The 22,458-nt window shown below is 33.6% G+C and overlaps 1 protein-coding gene and 1 long non-coding RNA gene across 10 annotated transcripts; both read right to left on the minus strand.

Moving 5' to 3' along the window:
- Window position 1: 1 nt before the first annotated feature.
- On the minus strand, window positions 2–17,643 carry LOC147409933 (uncharacterized). 9 transcript variants are annotated; one of them, XR_015175479.1, is made up of 9 exons: window positions 17,269–17,643; window positions 13,376–13,475; window positions 10,943–10,993; window positions 9,825–9,868; window positions 8,434–9,737; window positions 8,152–8,280; window positions 7,620–7,694; window positions 5,729–5,879; window positions 2–138 (listed from the first exon to the last, which is right to left on the minus strand). XR_015175479.1 is itself a non-coding variant. In XM_086432115.1 (9 exons), the coding sequence occupies exons 5-9, from the start codon at window positions 8,638–8,640 to the stop codon at window positions 113–115; spliced, it is 513 nt and encodes a 170-aa protein (XP_086288241.1). In that variant the 5' UTR covers window positions 8,641–9,737; window positions 9,825–9,868; window positions 10,943–10,993; window positions 13,376–13,475; window positions 17,269–17,643; the 3' UTR covers window positions 2–112. The 9 variants fall into 9 exon arrangements, 8 of the variants coding, with proteins under 8 accessions (XP_086288241.1, XP_086288245.1, XP_086288244.1 ...); XM_086432115.1 differs by having other exon boundaries at window positions 5,729–5,804; XM_086432119.1 differs by lacking the exon at window positions 2–138 and having other exon boundaries at window positions 146–5,804; window positions 8,434–8,533; window positions 9,508–9,737.
- A 2,184-nt stretch (window positions 17,644–19,827) lies between these two features.
- Window positions 19,828–21,548, minus strand: LOC147409934 (uncharacterized). Its single transcript, XR_015170597.1, has 3 exons — window positions 21,432–21,548; window positions 21,292–21,338; window positions 19,828–19,938 (listed from the first exon to the last, which is right to left on the minus strand). It is a non-coding gene; the product is annotated as an uncharacterized LOC147409934 (long non-coding RNA).
- Window positions 21,549–22,458: the final 910 nt, after the last annotated feature.

Consider the following 22,458-nt stretch of genomic DNA (forward strand, 5'->3'; position numbering starts at 1 on the left):
GATGCTTCTATTGAAAAGTATAAGGTGGTTGGATTCTCTAAGGATTCAATTTGCCAATGCTTTGGGCTTACGGTCGATAAGAAAGAGGACAATCGATCTTGGAAAGAGTTTATCACCCCACCATACAACGGACGATGTCTTCCAATAGAACCATCAATTTTCACAAACAAGGAGTTGCATCAGTTAATGGAAAAATCTACTAATCAAGAATCAGAGCAGATTGAATTGTGCCTTTATTCAATGGATGTTGCAAAAGAGAAAATCAGAGAGACAAAAGGTCCACCATCATCATGCAAAGGATATCACAAACTATTAGAGATGAAAGGATCGTTGTGGATCACAGATAGTATTTCGCATGACAAATTAGATATATGGGTTTTGGAAGACTTGAATAACTGCATATGGAGCAAGACTTGCAGCATTAGTCTTAGTTCCATGTTGAAACGACCTACTTCTCTTAAAAACTGGCAATTGTGTTCTTACCCTCTTTCCATACCAAAGAATCATGGTAACTTTTACGAGAGGAAAGTTCTCATCCAGTATGAGAATCAACTGTTTTTTTATGATTTAGCATTCGAAGAGTACAAAATCAATGGAGGGATGGCTTGCTATTCATACAATTTTCTTCATGTCCATAGTCTTGTAAGTTGGGAATGAGGGGCATTGGCATTGAAGTGTGGTTGCTCTACTATCAAATTTTTAACCAAGAACATCAACTATGAGGTAAGGTTCAGTTATTTATTCATCTAGACTAGATTGGTATCCTATTATTATGATCCCTTTATTAGCTTATTTTCATTTTGGTTTTTGTTTTAATTGTAGAACTCAAATTAATTTGACAACTCATTTGGTGAGAAATTTTGGCCTAATATATACTGTTTAATCCTCAGGCCTTGTTGTTTATCAATTTGCTTGTGTGTTTTAAGTCATTCTTAATGAGAGATCTCATTCACTTCTAGGTCAAATCTCATTGTTTAAAAATTTAATAATTTTTTTTTTCTTTTGTAATTTTGAGCATTCTATGGAACTCACTCGAATAGAGTGATTCTTCTTTGTGATTTGAAGAATTGATCCTAGTAGAGTATCATCAATGAGATTATACCCAAAGAAGATTTGATCCTAGTAGAGTATCACCACAGGATGTTTCAAGTATGTTTCTATTACAACAGCTTACACCCAAAGAAGATTTAAGCCTTCTGACCTAGACCTGGATTTCCCAATGAACTGCCATTGAAATTAACCTTGAGCCAACAAAACAAACTTCTTTTTATTTTTCTCCAACAAATCATTCTAGGCAACTGAACCTAAACATAAACATTTTTTTCAACAATTTCCAGGTAATACAAGCCTGATCTTCTTTCATATTATAGGGATTTTTTTTGGGACTGTAAAGAAATCAATTTCTCATACCCATGAGACCACCCTCTTTTTCTAGTGAGTTTGGAGACCCTACATTCCTAAATTACACGTGGACCGATGGGAATGTGAGATCTCAGGGGGGGGTCTACGAAATGCCGAGAACTCTTCTATTTTCCATACCTGTTTACTTACACCTTCAAATACGGCTAAATTCTCTGCCAAAAAAGCTCCTATAATATTAGCAACAAGACTTCAAATCTAAGCTAATCAACTTGAAATTTGCCACCAATTTTTTACTACATACCAATGAAATATTCCAATCACATGTGTTTTTTAATTTGAAAGATATTGGAAAAGAAGACCCACAATCTCTTTACCAATTTATATTTAAAAATAAATTCTAGATTGATTGATACTTCCACAACCAAGGACTGGTGTGTTGTAACTTGTAAGTAAAAAATTGGTGTGGCAATAGAATTTTTTCTTTTTTTAATAACCGTACCCATTTCCATTTTTCTCTTCCCAGCCGCTCCCTTCTGTTTTCATTTGTTTCATAATCCCTTTTGGTGTGTCTAAACTCCAACTAAAAACTATGTAGTCCAGTTTTCAGAATGAAACTGACACGAAATTAAGCTTATAGACAAAACCAATACTTCTATTATCATTCAACCAGAATGTAAAACAGAAAGGTTGTCAAAGAGAAGCCAACAATACCTGAAAACAGAACAAATGTACCGATCTCATTACCAATAATACAACAACAAAGCTTATCCCAAGGATTTGGGATCGTCTAAATGAATTATGTTCCTCGATTTCCACTCTGTCAAAAGCCAAGTTTTCTGTTATTGAGAATGACTTTATATTTGCTTTCACCGTCCCCATCCTGATTCTTTTGGGTCTTGCTCTCACTCTTTTAAGACCAGCTTGAATATTTCTTCTAACTAGGGCTCAACCAAAACTCTAGAACCAGAAAATTTCGCCAATCCTTTTGAAATTAACCGTACCCATTGTGGCGTTACCAACATCCAATACCCATAATTTACCAATCAGACTTGCAATCAATCATTAATGTACTTGACTACATGAACCACCAAAAAAGTTTATCTAATAGTGTTAGATCAAATGGCTGCAATTTACCAATCAGTATGATTTTAGTTGTAGTACCAAGCATAACAGTGATTAAGAATCGACCATCATATATGATGTAAAATGAACATCAATCATCACAAATGCCAATCAGTCTGAAGGAAAATGACTCATGAAAAACACATGATCCCAATAGGATATTATTTGTATCCCAGTAATATCTCAGAGTTACTTACCTAAGGGTAAATACCTATACATTTATAATCTATCATTAGTGGTGATGAGATTAAGAATGAAGGTGGAGACAAGCATCTTTTTCTTTAAGTCATCTCTTTGTGATTTTCTTTGAAATTGTAAAATTGAATAATATAGCAAATACAAAAGAAATATAACAAAAAATAACGTTGAATAGTCCAAAATTATCTGATCCGAATCAAGTAATTTGGTAAGTTCGGATTCGAATCCAAATTTACTGTAATTAATATGGTTCAGATATAGTTTTAACTAATAATATTCGAGTTGGATTTGGATACGGATCCGAATAAATTCTTAAGCTCGGAAATATTAAACATGGAAATTTCTTAGTCGAATTTAAATGAGAATTACAAAATTGATTCAGAGGTTTGCAAAAATTTGAAAGATAGTGTTTCGTAATGAAAAATCAGGATCAATAACCGAACAATAGATAAATTAGTTTAGGAAATTCAATGAAATAATCAAAATAAAATGAAAAATATACAAATCGAGATCCGAAGTACATTTTCACAATTAAATTCAAAGTTGAACAGAAGTGGATAAAAAAGAAAGATATTGAAATTGAAATGATGCAAAATAAGAATCTTCTACCAATTTGAATGATTTTCTTCTTCCTTTTTAATTGATGAGCAGAATATTTCAATTTTACAAGACTTTCCTCCATAATTATTCAAAGAATTCCTCTCAAAACTAGAGAGATATCTCCGGATCTCAACTCACTTCTCTTCTCTTCTTTTTATAAATAATGGACCTCTCTTTTTTTCTTTCTCTTCCCCTTCATTTATAGAATCATAAAGGGGAGGAGATTTACAAAATTCAATAAAAAATCCAAATTAAACAAACTTGAACTAACTATTGTCGTAACTGTTATTGGTCCTGCTTGATGTGTCTATCAGCTCAAAATCACCATTTGCTAAATCGTTATTTGAGTAGCGTTGTGAACACACCAAATCATTATATAGTGGTTTTGCTTCTTGTTTTTTGATTTTCTTTCATTTCTTCAAACTTGGGATCTTTATCTCCTTTGGTGATCATTTCATTAATCTAATTCTCGATTTTTCAATCTTTGACCACCTCCATCCCTCATCATCCTTGGCTTCATAAGCTTTTAATCGATAGATTAATACTCAATTATCAACTAGACAGTTTAAATTATGGACATGCCCATTTTGGGGTATAAAAATTGTGAGCGTGCCGAAGTATTAAGTGCCAAAGTTGAGTTTCATCCTTACTAGAATGTTCCTCTGTGAATATTGTAACTCCACTTAGAATTGTGTTCCTTGAAAGCTTGTAGAGGTTATTTGCAAACTTCCACTACAACATTTTTGATCTACAGCGGCGGATTTTTCCACCGCTACAAGGTAACTTTTCTGCTGGTAAAAGTTATTGCGGCGATGAGCAGTGGAATCAAAGATACGTCGTAGTTGCCTCCGTCGCTAACTATAGTAGCTTATAATATATTCTGCTGTTGCAGGTAGTACATTTAGCGGCGGTTCTCAATATCCGCTGCAATAGGTTAATTTTTTTAACTAGTAGCATATATTACATATAGCAGCGAATCTTACTAGCCGCTGCAATATGTCGATTTTTTTAATGAATAGAATATTCTACGTATAGCGGCGGATCCTAATATCCGCTACAATATATCAATTTTTAATTAATAAAATATACTACATATAGCATGGATTTTACTATCCGCTGCAAGAGATCCATTTTTAATCACTAAAATATTCTATATGTAGAAGCAGATCTTTATATCCGCTGCAATAGATTAACTGCCTATAGTGGCGGAACTTAATATCTGTTGCAATAAATCAGTTTTTAATTAATAAAATATACTACATATAGCGACGAATTTTACTATCCGCTACAATAGATCAGTTTTTAATTAATAAAATATACTACATATAGCAGCGGATATAAAGATCCGCTACAATAGATCAATTTTTAGAAAATAAAATATAATACTTATAGAGGCACATAATATCATCCGTTGCTGTAAGTTGTTTTTTTTTTTTTCCCCATATATATATATTTTACATTTAACTTATATCCTCCTACCTACATCCATTGAAAACTCAAACAGGAGAGAGCATGCATAAAACATAACAGAGAAATGTAAAAGCCATTAGTATAATAGATAATATATATATAATATTATCCGCTACGTACATCGATAGCTCTATCAGATCAAATTCTCTCTCAAATCGATAGAAGCCTTTAGTAAGGTTATTGCCCAGTGTTCGTATATGTAAAACAGCATGCATAGAGCAGAAAAGACATACAACAGTCAGCAAGAAAACAATTCAAAGTTTGATACACTACGTGAAAATTTTTAAAATCCGACAGTCCAAAACCGTCGAATTGGGCCTTGTCGTCGACCCTCGCTATAGAGGAAAAAACCTGTCGCAAATACATATAGCAACAGCCACCCGCGTCGGTATATGGACCTATAGCGACAACCGTTATTGGCCGTCACTATAGGGTATTAAAAAAAAAGACAGACTTTAAACCTTAGTACCTTGGAGCCAGTTGGCCTTAAGTCTTCCTTGTTGATCCTATAGTTTTGGACCTTTTGATTTGCCACTTAAGTTTTCAAGTTCTTTATATCCAAAACTGATGCCAAATCTACAACTCTGCTTAAGAGAAAGTTGTTCACACTTACATTGGTAAGGCATGCATACGTCCTCATAAGGTACAACCCTTGATTGATGGGAAATTGAAACTATAGATAAAATCAAAATCCCCATCTAATGCCTTGGATGATGGACTGGCATTTGTGTTTTGATGGGTGGTTTAGGGATTTCATGTTTGTTCACTTTCAAGGGCTCATGCCATGTGGTCTAGTTATCAAAACTTAAAAACTGCTATCAATTGTTGCATGAAAACTATTTATTTTAATTGTTTGAATAGAAGCAAAAACACTATGCACAGCTCTAATAGATATCAAAAATTTCATTCAGAATATTCAAAAAGAAAGATAAGAAAAAAAAAAAGTATCCCCTTGTTTTGAAGAGTTTCAACTTACTAAGTGTAACATGCTTCACATGAATACTACAAAGCATTGCATCTTCAAACATCTGAACCAAATAATCTTCAGCCGCCTACAGAAATGGTCACCCCATTGAATGTAACATGTCTTTATGTACATTTTAATAAGGTATAGCAATAGCATCTACCTACATCCAATCAATAATTCCAACATAAAAAATAAAAAAATTTGGAGGTTTTTGTGTACATAATGAAATGTTGTCATATGGCTTTTGAATGCAAAACTAAACCTGTAAAGTTCACCGAACACTACAAATTGTACCCGAATATAAAGCATATTAAGATGCTACACATACATTCAACAGATATACCTCTAAGAAATGATAAATGCCCATATATTTTCAAAAGAACTACGAATGCAACATATGTCTGACCTAAACTAAAAACGCAGTAGCAACAGCAAGCTATATAATGGAATCAAAGCCATGATTAGTCAAAATCAAAGCTTCAAGTAAAGATCAATGTTTGAGAATCAATCTTCTCTAAACAGAAGTTAGTTTTTTTTCCCCTTTTGCCTAACCAAGACTATGCTGCTTAGGTAGCACACAATAAATCAAGATTTTTTTGTCAATTTCATGGATTTCTATACCGACCATCGATTGCTCTTATGGGTCATGATTGCCATACTTATGTTTCAGAAATATCAGCCCATGTTCGGATGGTACCAAGTCTTGTCAGGATCATGAACAAGGACACAAAAATTAATTTTGAAAAAATCTAGAACATCTGGAAAATATTGAATTTACCATGGCAGAGATCCAAATCATATTAGCAGTTTGTTGAAAGCTACATGGTCATCCTCCTTTCATTAGAACTCATGCTGCAAAATCTACTAGTGGTTCAACATTACCAACTTAAGTTGAAACCCATGGTGCAAACCATAACTGAGCCATCTCAAGAGGGATCAAAATCAGAAAACAACAATGAGGAGGGGGTTTGGATAGAGCCGGGGGGGGGGGGGGCAGCTAAACTCTGGTTAGGTGGGAATAAGAAAATATTTACAATTACTAGTATCTACAACAAGGACACCTTGAAAGGGGCACAAGAAAGAGGGAGAATCTAAAAGAGAAAAAGAAAATGTATTACAAAATTTGGCGAGAAAAACAGTTGCTCTATTTTTCACGCACCAGCCATGAATAACTTCCAAAAGGTTGAAATTTTCTTCAAGGAAATAAGAATCTTGCAAGATTCAAGCATAAGTTCTAATGCTATTTCCATTGACCATTGATGCAAAAGTGACATAGGACAAGACAATCCTAATTTGAAATTTTATTTAAAAGATGTCTAAATCTCAATATGGACGATAGATTTGGAACAAGCATAAAAGCAAAGGCTATGGAGGTCCCAAGATGGTCATGAAAAATAGCAGCCCAATATAGGTCTAGTCAATCTTGTGGGTATATAATCATAGATTTGGGCATGATGTCCTAACATAGACCAAGGTGAATACCATTGAAAGTATGAAAAACCAAGACAAAGTTGTGTCAAGGTATGACATCCTGAACAGAAAGATACAACTGACTTACACATGATTAAGATTGAACGAATTCTTACCAACCCAAGCACAAATTTTACAACACTCCTTTGTTTTTTGAGTGTAAGATGAGGTTGAACCCACAACCTCATGGCTGCAATGTAGAAGGTCAATCAATTCATCTATAGGTTCAAACACATATTTGACATCAATTGCAGCATCCAATAACTTCTTGAACACCAAATTACTCTAAAGATATATGAAACAATTAAATAAAGCTAACTTCATTGACATATAAAGTACCAATATTACTCAACCATTCCATTTTTATTCAACTATAGTAACTGAAAACCACCAATAAAGAAGTCACACATATATCTTATTGCTTTAATACCTCTTGAAGTGCAACCAAAGCTTCAGCGGTCCAACGACTAACTACCCTGCTGAAGCCATTACTAATCTCCTTGACCTAAAATAAACAATAAGGATTTTTAAAATCAAAGTTATAAACACAGCACTATCGCCAAGATTAAAACTCTAAAAGTAAACAGAGTAACAGACACTGAATACTTTACAGCACATATGTTACCGAAGAACCAAATCCAAAATTTATTAACTAAATAACAAATACACCCAATGCTGCATTACTACTATCTCTATACCTAATCACAAGAACAAAATGGATGTAACTGAAATAAATGTTCTTCAAGAAAGTATTTGGTTTACAAGTTAACATGGCAAAGAATTTTGGGGTTCTATCTGATCTTAAGTAATTTGACTTGCTCTAGCTTAAATTAAGACTATAAGTCATAGTTCAAGTGTGATTAACACCTAGTAACTAACCCTAAAATTATATATCGAACTCTCTAATTAGATTATTCTACAAATAGTTCTGGTTTTGGATTCCAAATAAGCTTAAAACTCACAATTCTGATGAAAGGGGCTGCTGGTATGAGATGCTTCCAATTTTTCTGAAAATGTCGAATCTCACGAAGAGCCATTGTTCTTGGACGAAAGCGATGGGGTTTGCGTTTCCTTTGTGGTGGTGGTGGTGCCTGTAATTAATCATTCACCAAAAATGATCGATCGATTCCAAAAAATTGAGACAGAGAGAGAAAGAGATCAAAGTGAGGAGTTAAAACATGGTTGAGGCATTGGAAGTAATATATCTCAAAACATTTGAAACAAATTACAACATAAGTTGTTACCCAAAATCCAGTTATACTAAGGAATAAAAGTAGCATGGAGTATGTGAACCAGCTATGCAACTCATAGCCGCTGGACATTGCTAATCTTAGGAGGTTAGACCTGGAAAATGACACGAAGAGAAAGCAATTCACATTAGAAATAAGCTTATGTTTCAAAAACAAAAAAGCCATAGAAAATCCTAATCCACATTGTTTCTTATCTTTCATTAGCGTGTCGCTATAGCTCTTGGTTTTCTCCTAAACAAATCCTAATCCACATTGTTAATAAATCTGCCTTCTTTCCTTTATTTTGTCAGAAATTCTCTCACTTGGCCATGCTTATAGTACTAAGCATGTTATACAGAGGTGGAAAAAAAGGTAGCATTTATGAAAACATTAGCCTTGACATACTTTTTCTTACTAGGCAAGCAAATACCACTGACTTGGATACGAAGAACATCTTCACTCACTACAGTAACCACCAACTTTCTTCCCAAACATCAGCCTAGGGCTACATGGACACTAAGCTGGCTCATATCAGCAAGTATTCTAAGAATATATAAGTTAAAGTTGAAAACAGTTACAGCCGTACAAAATTCATACAACCTTAATTTAGTTAGTTATGCATCCAATCATTCACATATACCCATTAAAGCATCCATCTTGGTTTCACTCAAATCACCTAACATTCCCAAGTTGGTTATGATTGATGATGGTCCATGGATGATGAAATTCAAGAAGTTTCATATATGAATTTGTTCTACTACAGGGTTCAATGATGCTAGCCATTAATAAGCACAACTAACTATTTGATGATAATGCAAGCATGCAAAACTTGTCCCCCTCACCAACTATAACAAATTTCAGAAAGAAAAAAAAAACATGCTAGCAGCCAAACATATCCATGTTAAGTCTAAACTTGTGTGAAAATAACAACTATAAAATTTTGCTAATCAAACATACATGAATCTATAATGGCCAACCTCTTCAAAGAACAAATCTACTTAACTCGTTTTCGTTGCTTGTAAGGAAAACAAAAATGCCTCAATAAAAACAATACAAATTAATGAACATATCAAAATAGAGCATCATCACATGGAATAGTAGGTGTGGGTGTGGATGTGGAAGAAGTTTTCCCGTGATATTTCCGTAGTGTGTAATGCTCCATAATTCCATTAACGATGAGATGCTCCTGGACAACATCCTGTTTCAAGAGCTTAAAGTTGACACATTTCCTACATGCACATGAGATGAGACCGGTTGATGTATTGGCAAATGCGAAATCGAGGAATTTATTAACACCGTTTCTATATTCGCTACTCACCCTACATTAGAAAATAATGTAGAAGTTTTAAAAATAAATCCCATTGAGTTATAAACATTTACAATGGATCATAAGTAGTTGAGTCTACCTCGACTTTTTCATCCAACTCTTATCCATCACTTTCTTCCACACCTAAATTCAAAAATAACTGTAAGAAACAATACTATAACGTCTATAACAAATGTGAGGTTTTCTTTACAATCTAATTGGATTGAGAGAACATAAGAGAAGAGAAGAAAAAATATGCCATTTTCTCTTCATTTTTCCTGTTTGAATTGTTAAGTGGGGAGATAAGAGAAGAAAAATTGAGGGAAGAGAAGAGCAAAAACGTCAAATTTGGTTATTTTCAAAAGTTGAGATACGAGGAGGGAAGATAAGGAATGAAGTTTTACATTCCAAGTTTTTCCTCATTATTTTTTAATTTTCCAAAAATAGGTAATATTGGCAAGCCAGCTACTACTTACACCCCAAGTAAGCAAACATCCGATAGGCCATTGGGTAGGCCATCCAACAGACCATTGGACATGCCATCCGACATGCCGGGCAGGCCATCCAACAAGACATTGGGCAGGCCATCCAAGAGGCCATCCAACATGCCATCAGACAGGGCATTGGATAGGCCATCCAACAGGACATTGGGCAGGCCATCCAACAAGCCATTAGGCATGCCATCCAACAGGCCATCTAAGAGGCCATTGGGTAGGCCATCCAACATGCCATTAGACAGGTCATTGGATAGGCCATCCGACAGGTCATTGGATAGGCCATCTGACAAGCCATTGGGTTAACCTATCCGATCCATAGATCTTTTCATGCTTAGTTTTATTTCGCTAACCCAAGGCATACACCATAGAAACCTAAGTAATAGGTCATAATAATCATAAAATATGTATATTTGACACAATTCAATATTTTTTTATATTTTAAGATACACATATGTCACTATTGTGCTATATAGAGCTTTGAAAGTCCTATTGACGGAGCAACATGAGGGGGTGACGTGGGTAGCACCTTTTCCCAAGGATACGAGGGTGGAGCCACCAGTCCAAATATTATAAGGGGTTAGGAGAATAAATAATTTTCAAATTTATTTTCTAAACAATCATATAAGGTTAATAATCCTTCAAACGAAATCCAAGGTAAATTTGGTCCCAATGAGAACAAAGGTATGAGGAGGGAAACAAAAATAATAAGCAAATGTCATACCCAATTTGCGGTGAATCAATCTTCAATGGAATGTCACTGTGACTCCAACCCCTGCAATTACATGATGCAACCTCCGTTAGCGAAAACCATAGGTATTGGTGAAGTGCATAAAAGAAGCACTATTGTGGTTTATTTATGTCATTAAACCTTGGTTCATCTCAATTTTCATATTTGGAACTAATTTTTCAATTTGCATATTTGGAACAAATTTTTCAATTTGCAAATTGAATCTCAATTTGCATATTTGGAACCAAGTTTTCAATTTTGAATACTTCTTAGTTTCCTTTATGGGAATACATTAGTGTGTATTCAAATTAGTTAATAAAACATTAAACATCTTTCTAATCCTTAACCCCAATTAAGGTTTGAGAGCCATTGACATAGAAGAACGGAGTGACGTGGCAAACATAGGTATTTGTTTCGCATGAAACTCGACTCGGACATGACAGTTTATTTATGGAAAATGCTGGTATGACACAAATGGAGACAATCACGACTCATAAAAATAAGAAATTATATAACGACTAATTCATTAGTTTCAAAAGCAATGTATTAACCACCAACAAAGCAACGAATTCCCCACTTTTAAAAGTGGTGAATTCTCCATTGAATACATCTTCATGAAACACCCAAAATGCATATGCATTTGTGTTTGGATTGAAAGTCATACTCAAATGGAGGAACCAAATTTAAGGGTTCTGGTGCGAACATCTTGCGTACAATTGCAGGTGCTGGTGTGCTTGCTGGTTACGACGAGTTGCAGTTGATCATGTTTGGGAAGAAGTATGGATCCGGTGGTGGTGGCTAAGTTCAATCATGTGGCAGCAAAGATGATAATGACAATGATAATTTGGTACATTTCTTTTGAAGTTTTGAGTAATTTGACTAGTGGTTTTTCTTTTTAAAATTTTTCAACTCTAAAGCTTTTGATATGTTATCAATTCTTGAGAGGTTTTGAAGGTGATATAGTAGTGTCACCGTACCAAAATTTTAGGTGCTCGAGTTTGAAATGGTGTAGCTGCATCTGAGTTGTGCACAGTTTAGTTATAAGTTTGCTATTTTGGGAGAAAAGAATAAAAGAAGTATGTTCCAAACTAAGCTACTAAATAGTATTTGTTTTAGTAAAGAACAATTTTATGTGAATATATAGTTATTTTCTCTAATCAATATTTTACATAGATGTAGTCATAGTTCTCTATGATCTGGTGGTAGAACTTGTTTCGAGGTCTAGTTTCTTCATGCATTTCAGATATGTATTTTGTGTGTGTGTGGGGGGGGGGTCTGGGTCTGTAATGTAACATAGGTGGCGGTTCGGCCATTAGCGCAGACAGACAGTTACTGCCATTGTTTCAAAACATGGCTGGACAAATTTCAAACCAGGGTCCAGCAATCAGAGGGACTACAATTCCCTTTTTGAACAGCCAAGAAGTGACTCAAAAGATTACTTTTTGTGTCTGGCATATTTTTATTATAGCAACTATTAACTTAGCTTTAATAGGTTTTTTTTTTTTCCTGAAATTTAAGTTATAAGTATTGGCTGGTACAAATTTTTAATCAGTTGGCGAAGGTTTGTGAATAATATTGCAACTTAGTCATTTAATTTTTTACATCGATCATACACTGTTGTACACTCATCACCCTAACCTTGCTTGCAACATCAAAAGCTCCTAAAGCTGAGATCTAATACATCCATCACCCTCTCAAATCCTCATCAAGCAGTCCCATATAGACAACCACCTGGTTTCCTTATTTATTATCCCTTCAAAACAGCCCATCTCATCACACATTCATCCATTCAGAGTATCGTGACCTGATCCCAACCAAGACCTATTCATACACAATTTCTACCATACTATTAATGAATTTCAGAACATAGGTTATTGCTGAATGTTTGAGGGTAATGGATTTATGTTTCACTGAAAAACATGTCAATATCATTGTGTTTATCAACAAACTTAATGGCTATTACAACTCTGAAACTGTGCTTCAAAAAAATACTAAGGAATCGGAAAAATAAAGTTTAATTACAGACAAGTGTAACATCAGATTCTAAATGATAGATTAAGTGCCTAATCAAACCCGAATTGTTGTTAGTAGTTCATCGTGGGTTGTATTGTTCCACCATGTTCATTTGGGTACTTGAATGACTCATGACAAATAGAACCTCTAGCAAATCCTGTCACATTCAGCAACTCTAGCAGAACCTCGATTTTATTTTAAGGTATTGTATATCTCAAATATGTTTTCATTTCAACTAAGTAGTTAAGTACTATTACAGGATCATTTTTAGATGTCACAATAACTAACATCTTACCTATCAAAATAATGGCAAATCTCACTTAATAACACCTAACCATACAAAAGTCACTGAAATACAAATGAAAGGCTTATAACAAAAATATTAAATGAAAGGAAAAAAATGGTAACACATACCTGTCCACGATCAAACAGTGCTGCCAAGTTCAAACATCGGTTGTGTGATAATCATAAACATAGCTGCTTAGGCAAAAAAGTAGGGAAGCTCAAGAACCACCTATAAAATCAAGTTCATGTTAGCACAACAGATGGGAAGTATTAAAAATGCACAATGATGATGCTTACCTTGTATACACAATCATGAGGATGTAAGACCATCAAATTTGGATCAATGCATTCTTTCAAATGTATCATGTTCTTATAATCAGGATCCACCAACTTTAGTTTGCATTATAATTTAGGCCAATTCATTTGAAAATGTATTAAAATGGGGACTTGTTTAGTGATGAAACGACCTAACTGGTTTAAGTTGATAGTAACTTGGGAAAAAGCTCTTGTAGTTCAGTATCTCGGTTTAGCTGGTGAATCCTATAAAATAAAATGATTTTCAAGTCCAAATGATACATTGTCCACACATAATATTTCATCGTCAATATGTTTTTTTTGATAAATATATTTCATCATCAATATGTATAATTTCCATTCATGTGGAGGATTATTATTCATTGTAAAATAATAAAATATAGAAATGTTTAGGATTTTGTAATATTTTAGAGCACCTTGAGTCTACTTCTAAGTTCTAACTGAGATCAGGTTGTTTTCAAAATTCTTTTGTTGGTCCTGAATCTCAAACGTAACAACTTCATTTTCATATACTTAGTTTGGACATTAGGGTTGAATAAAGTATTCATCCACAAATTGGCTACTTGCAATATTAGGTTCTCTACTCAGTAAACACCACCAGTCCCATGTTATTGAATTTTTTTCAAAGTGATGAAGAGTGTGGGGGACTTGACCTGTTTTCAAAGTGATAAACAGGGAAATGCACATAGATAGATCTATTTTGACACTAGAAATTAGTAAGAGATTAATTATAATTAAAACCCAAACTTCAAATATAAGTAATTAAAGCCAAGTACAAGTTCTAATTTTGTAATATATTGTTTACTAGTTCAATTATATGTCATCTCTATCAACATATACTGATGAGGAAAAGTTTGTGTAAGTGTCATGTAATTAACCTCAAGTTATATATATATATATTCAAGCAAGGCGTAGATCGTTCATGAACACCCCATATATGATTTTTCCACACCTAGAGACAAAATCATAAAAATGGATAGCATAAATATAGAGATTGTTGGATGACCAACAAATACATAGTTATCTTGGCCTTCTACGCCATAGAGTTGAAAGCCTCCATATGATACATTTTTGGTACAAATCACCATGTAAGCAGGAAAGGTGAAAGCCTCCACATGATACATTTTTTATGAACAAGTGAAGGTGGAGTTTTGGTCACACTTCTCTGGTACTACTCACAGAAATGTATTACTAAACCAAACACCAACTTATGGGACTAATCCAATACATTCCAACATGCTGAATGTAGTATAACTATGTAGCAAAATCATAACACAAATGAAGGCCACCTTAGACATTATAATGATAATTAACTCACATTTCAGTACAAAATACCGGCCAAACAATCCATAATAGTCTAAGATAGAGATAAGATAATCAATAATAGTCTAAGATAGAGATAAGATAAGACCAAGAAAGCTGAAATGAGACATTTATGAAGTAGGAGCAAAAAAAAAAGCCGTTTACGGCAGCCAATCATATTTACAATTAAGATAAAAGGGAGATATAGAAAATTAGTAACATATACAGAGAAACAAACCCACTAGTCCTATGGACTATATGATAAATATGGGGGGTGGATGGCTTAACATGCAACTCCACAAGGTAGTTTCAAGTATTCTTCTAATCTATCCCTCATTAGCTTAATTCTCTCTAATTCTCTGTCTTTCCTTCCTCACAAGTTTCCCATCTTCAGCACTCTCTTTACAATTCTTTCAACCTCTTATATGAAAACCATTTGCCTATAAATCATTAAATCCCCAGTCAGTCGTCCTTTATTTCCTGAAACTGTAGAGATCTATAACCATCTCCTCTCTCCACCTAATTCCTCACATCATTTCTGAACTTTTTTTCATAGGTAAGCAAGATTATTGGTTAGTAATTAGTTGGTGAAGGTGGTTTATGAACACAGATCGCGGTACCAATCTCAAAGACTTAAAACCAAATTAGTATTAACAATGTTTAAGCAGTAGTTGAAGTAATTTTCTGAACAAAATTCAAAAAAAGGAAAGTGAGCTACATTGATGGTCTTTTATGTTACACATGCTATAAAATGGCGAGCTCTTATTGCCTACAGTCACCTTCGTCATCAATTGAAGGAACTGATCCCTTTATTGCCCATGTTTGTTTTGGGGTCTTTAGGTCACCCTAGCAACATTGATGGTCTTTTATTGAAGAAATACCAAAGATATACAGTTAGGATCACATTGACATACTACAATGCATAAAGCTGAAAATAGGACTACGGGGAAATATTTCTCCAACGTCAAACTTTTCAAAAAGCTGTAAAATGAAGATGGAACTGATCTTTTAATGAATTTGAGTTTGTTATAAGGATATCCATGTTGGCATTCAATTGGAATTCATGACCTCATAAAAGTGATGGTAACAACCATAATCAACATTGAACGAAATTGAAAAACAAATAGCCAAGACGTGGCAAGTTCAATTCATGGTAAATTTGCTGGATGAAACCAAACTCGTTCAATTCAAGTTTGGGGGCTCCCAAACAGAAAAGTTATTAACAATGACTAAAATAAGTCAAAAACAGATAAGTTGGTTTTGAGTTGGCCTAGTGAGCATTGAAAAGAGAGACCTTGTGAATTCAATATAAGGTAAATGTGGAATTACTAAGAAATAAGAATTGAATTTCTAGTACACCAAGTAACACATATTGAATTATAGTTAATGTTTACGTGAGCCAAAAGTACAATTATGTTCACTACAATAAAATATCAGAACATGTTGCCTCTATTGATGTTTTTAAAAGTCATATAAGGTGGTTAAAATATCACTAAAAAATCAATCCCTCAACTTAAAATCTATTACTCTTATTCTCGAGTCGCTCTTATGGAAAATTTCTTTATCAGTAGAAAGATTTATTGAAGAGGCATAAAAAATAAATTTTTTTAAAAAAGATACGAAGAAATCAAAGTAAGATTACGGATAGAGAGTCTCAAGGAGCAATGGCTTTAGTACATCCAAGACTCAATTACTAATTCAAAGATATGGGTATCAGTATGTGTTTGAACTGATTGATTAACTCAATGAGGCCCCGTTCAGAATTTAACTCGACCCTATCGAAGTAATTTCAGTGCACTTAAAATGGAAGTAGAAATCACATAAATCCAAAAACATATATAGATCAGATTGCTACATTTTATTCAAATACATGAAGAAAGCATATAAATCCAATTAAAAGAAGATCATCTTCTATTTATTTATTGAGAAAAAAAATTTTGAAATCTAAAATCCTAAAATTTTCAACAAGTACATTAAAAAAAACATGAATAACAAAAAATAAATTGAAATAGAAACTATTAATGAAAGATGAAATTATTCCTAAACATAAAGAAAACCTCTCTTAAAATGGTGACCTTGCCATGAGAGAACAGAGAATCGCATCTAAAAACCTAAATCATCAATCCAAATCCGAAGATATCAGATAAAAAACCTAAATCGCCAATCCAAACCCTAAACAAACCAATTTCTTGAACTTGTAAGAATACTTACCATTGCAAACTTGTAATCTAAACACAATCATCTAAAATCCAAAAAAATTTCATACATGAAAAGAAAAATAAAACTCTTCAACTCTCATTCCTCGCCAAATCTGCCATTAATGAGGAGAGGATGTGGTGAATCGACCACACATGTGCATATATATTCATAGAGAGAAAGATAAACAAAGAGAAAAAGAGACTTACCAGCTGAGGTTTAGGGTGGCGAAAAATGTCGACCTGGATCAGCGAATCCCCCTCGTCAACCCTTACAACAGCCACCACGAAATAGGTGCTACACAAAACGATGCAATCAGGGGCCGAATGAAGCTTCTAAAAAGAAGGGTCAATCGAAACTCAAATCGAGACTCAAATGATTAGCACAAATCGTTAAAACTCTAGGGATTTCAAAGAGATAGAGAGAATGCGAAGAAGAGGAGAGAAAATGACAGAGAGAGAATGAGAACGAAGCTTGTCTAAAATCCCCACGAAAAATTTGCGTGAATGGAGTGTGCGGGTTTAATTTTGATATGGAAATCTACTCTACAGCTGCGGAAACGCTCCTCCGCTGCTATAGTCACTTAAAAAAAAAAACCAAGGTGAACCCACGAAAATATAACTTTTTATATATATTAAAAATTGATTTTTACTAGCGGATAAATATATCTGCTGTTATATTTAATTTTTTGAAATACATATATATATATATATATATTAAAATTTGATTTTTAGTAGGGGATAAATATATCCGCTACTATATGTAATTAAAAAAAATTATTGATAAAAAGAACTCATTAAATTTTATATAAAAAAATTAATTTTTAGTGGCGGATATATTGATCCGCTGCCATATTCAATTAAAAAAATTGAAAAAGCGAACTCACTAAATATAATTTTTTATATATTAAAAAAATTGATTTATATCAGCGGATATATTAATCCGCTGCTATATTCACTTTAAAAATAAAAAAATTATATAAAAATTTGATTTTATAGTAGAGGATATATTAATCCGCTACGATATTCAATTTTAAAAAACAATTGATAAAGAGAACTCACTAAATAGAATTTTTTATATTTAAAAAAAATTTACTTTTTTAGTGGCGGATGTACTCTTCCGCTGTTATATTCAATTTAAAATTTTTTTGGCAAAGAGAACTCACTAAACCGAACTTTTTCTATAAAAAAAAAAAAAAAAAAAACCAGCTAATTATGGAGATGTGTTTGGTCCCAATAGTGGCGGATATAATTATCCGCTGCAAAAAATCTACCTATATGGACGAATAATCTTATCCGCTATAACAAATGAATATATAGCGGTGGATGAAACCATCCGCTGTTATAAACCGCCGATGTGCATCAGAAATGTTGTAGTGTTCACACCTCTAATAATCATCATGGCTCCTTTAGATACCTTTAGTGCTCCATCCTTTATTGAAAATGAACACCCATTTAAGTCGAATGTGCCCAAGAATTTCAAATTTTTCTTGAGTGCTGACACATGCCTCACACTACCCAAGGTTCTAACAACCTCATCATACATTCTTATATTCATGGTACCCATTCTAATGATTTTGCATACTATATCATTACCCATTATAACATCTCCACCGTCATGAGATTCATAAAAGTAAAACCAATTACGATTGGAATACATATGAAAAGTACATCTGGAATCTAAAATCTTAGAGTTAGATGTGAAATTATCTAAAGACGTCATTAATAGCTCTCTATCACTTTTTAATGCTAAACTTGTCATGGAGTTTGACTCGGCTTCTCCCTTTCTTTTACCTCTGCTTTGTACTTTCTACAATCTCTTTTGTAATGTCCCTTCTTCTCGCAATGATAATATTTCACTTCTTTCTTACTTCTAGATTTGGATCAAGATTTCTTCCTTTCGAATTTTTATCTCTCCTTTGATCAGCTGCAATTACTTAAACCCTTTACAATGAATCCTTCCCCTTGATCATACTTCTCACTTGACTTGCTCATGATACCGTGAAAGACAAAGTCTTAAAAGCACCTCCTCAAACTTGGAGGTCTCATTGCCAAACATGAGTACGCTAGTAAAAAAAAGATACTAGACGTCGGTTTAAATTCCATCATATATGACACTGATGTCTAAGTTTGATGTTTAGACATCGGTTTAATACCAATCGCTATAGTAGTAAGTAACCGACGTCTATAGGTTAAAATTGTTTTGAAAATCTCTTGTCCAAACTTGTTTTTTTTGTTTTCTGTTTTTTTTTATTTTTTATTATTTGCATACGCATCCATAATAGACCCAAAAGAATGATATTCAACATTCTCAGAAGAAACATCTCATTCTTTAACAAATCATTCTCAACAATGATCTTTTACAATAAAAGGCCAATTAGTAAATTTAAAGCCATTGTTCTACACAAAATGATCTTTTACAATAAGTCTCCATTTCTAGATTCTCTTATTCTTTCTTCATGAAAAGTGCTTTGGACGACTCTTGCTCTCCCAACCTGAGTGTTCGACTTCATATCAAACTAGAGTTATTTGTGAAAATGAGGTCCCCTCCTTTACCCTACTTTTCACCATCACGGACAAGAGAGGTGTCCCCTCCTATTCTTTTGTTATAGATCCCTCAATCTCATTGAGTGAAGGTTTACAATTAACAAAATCAACAAGAAACCAAAATAACCGTCGACCTGTAATAGGAGAATTGTGACCATAAGTACAAAAGACCTATAGTTCTCAAATCACAAAATCTATTTTAGAGAAGTAACTATTACATTCCGAGTGGTGTTGCATGAATTTATATATGATGACTGCACCCTTTATTGGCATCACTTTCAATGTTTTATTCCACATTATGTGTCCATTTAGGATGATTGTTACTGTTGCTGACTGCCAAAATAATACAAATAAAAGGCCATAAAAAAACCCAATATCTCCCATTAAAGCGATATAAGATCAAGATCAAGTAGAAACATAGAAGAACAAAGAAAGAAGAAGAGATTTGATTGCTTTGCTGCTATGGTGGTGATTGTCGTGAGAAGAGAAGAAACTCATTTTTCTTTCAACAATTAAATTCAAGAACTTCCTCATTTTTTAGTTACATTGAACCAAGGAGTTGAGTAATTGGTATATTTTATAGACAATGTGATGATGATCTGACTAAATTTTACTATTCAAAAGTTGACAGTCACTATTTTGTTTCTCCTTCAACATATCATTAATTCCCAAGCCTTTAACATCTATATTAAAGTGTGCCCAAACAAGTCATTTCCATAAATACTATTAGAGTTGTGAGCTAAAGTTCCAAGTTTGGTGTCTCTAAATCCACAAAGTTGAATCTATGGGTGCAAATCCCAAGGACCATATGTGCCATAAGATTCTAGTACCCTTATAGTTTTAAAATTGGACTCCTCCCACGTGAATCCAACGTAGACCAGCACAAAACATGTTTCAAATTGCCCTGCTAAGTGCGTAATTCAGTCAGTTCAGATTGGTTTAGGTGTTTCTCTTTCGTATCTATATTAAGGATCACCAACAATAAAATGTTTTTATGTTTTTCTTTCCTAAACTAAATCATCACTTAGATGTATCTATATTAAGGATCACCAACAATAAAATGCTTTTATGTTTTTCTTTCCTAATCTAAATCATCACTTAGACGTATCTATATTAAGGATCACCAACAATAAAATGTTTTTATGTTTTTCTTTCCTATCTAAATCATCACTTAGAAACAATTATATAAATTAAGCTACTTCTAAATTCTGAAATGAGGTCTAATTTAAAATTGAGACAAACAAGATATTTTTTGCTAAAGCTATGCAGAAGTTGCATAAACATTCATTTCGAGTTACACAACGGGATCATTGATATTCAATAATCACAGGGTCAGGTCATCATCATCCATTGACCCATTCGCTTGGCAATTTGTTCTGAATTTTGAAAGATGAAAGGAAAGAATAACTAGAGAATTTCACTAAGAATAACCACAATTCAATATAAGAGAAAAAAGTCATCCTCGAGTATTCCCTCCAAAACCCCAAAGAAAGAATGTCTGCCTTTATGGATGTATCAGTTTTAAAAAGAGGGTAATCTGATGTTTTCATGGATGCTTTAATTTCAAAATTCAAATAGGAACTAAAAACCAATTGCTATGAAAACTAAAAAAAGCAATATGTACAAAAGGCAGTTGAGATGAACAGCCTTGCAACAAATTAAGAACAAAAAAACTAAAAGACATACCGCCACGCAAGTTCGAAAACAAGCTCTTCAGGAGCATCAGGGAGGACCTACACATTTTGGATCACCCAAGTGAGATTTGACTATTCATTCACATATAGAATCACTAAAGGAAAAGATAATCCAAATAGTTTAGGAGTCACCTCTTCTTCGTATGGATTGCAAGGATCTTTATACCACGGCCTCAAGAACTCATGATCACTATTCATTTGTCAGTAATTTGTTGCTAACTCATCAAGGGCGCCCCCTTAACCAAGAAAGCAAAAAAAACCTAAAGCACATAGTAAACACAAAACCAACAAATACAATCATGCAGCAGTAAAAAAAAAAAAATTGACACAATAGCCCAGGTCATTCAACCAAACCACACTTACTACATTCAGCCACAATTCATATTCAAAAAGCATAAAACGAGCTACTTAACAGGTAAAACAGACCTTATCAACATTTTCAAGTTCCAGACCACTCTTAAAGCGTTCCTCATAAGAATTGTGTAATCCAATATCTGCTTGAATCAGGGGTATGCACCTAAAAATTAACATAAGAGTATTAAAATAACAATTATAAATAATAAGATTATTGTTTAATCTCAGATAGAGATTTTTTTTTATGGTCTGAATTGGATGGTGATGGCCTTGCAGTAGAGGGTCTTCATCAAGTTTTAGAAGCCCTAGCATCATATTTATGGTCAGGAACTGATTCATCATGAGGTTGGAGTATGGTCAGAGAACCAACTACTAGAAATGCTCTTCAAGAAATCAATCCAGGCCATTCAATACATGGGCCACCAATTGGATTGGATGGAACGTATCGTATCATCTACAAGTTCTAGTTTCCAAAACCCAAGACATGATTACTAATCATACCGTGGGATTTGACTTTAATCAACTGGGTTCCTTCCACACAAAAAAAAAAAAAAAAAAAAAAAAAAAACTAATGACTATGTTTCATGTTATTCATATTTATGGAAAATTCACTTTTGGATTCAACAAAACACCGTTTACTTCTTTCCATTTTTTTTTTTTTTTTGGTTTGTTTTGGTAGTCTGAAATCTGAATGACTATTCAAACACTAGTCAGATTGAGCAAATTTATTCAATTGTTGGTGAGGTCTATGAGGTACTGGTTCTCAAAGTAAATATAACAACCGTGTTTATAAGACCACACATGA

Source organism: Akebia trifoliata, chromosome 2 (assembly GCF_017979445.1).
Source record: "Akebia trifoliata isolate Shusen 1 chromosome 2, ASM1797944v1, whole genome shotgun sequence".
Taxonomy (NCBI): Eukaryota; Viridiplantae; Streptophyta; class Magnoliopsida; order Ranunculales; family Lardizabalaceae; genus Akebia; species Akebia trifoliata.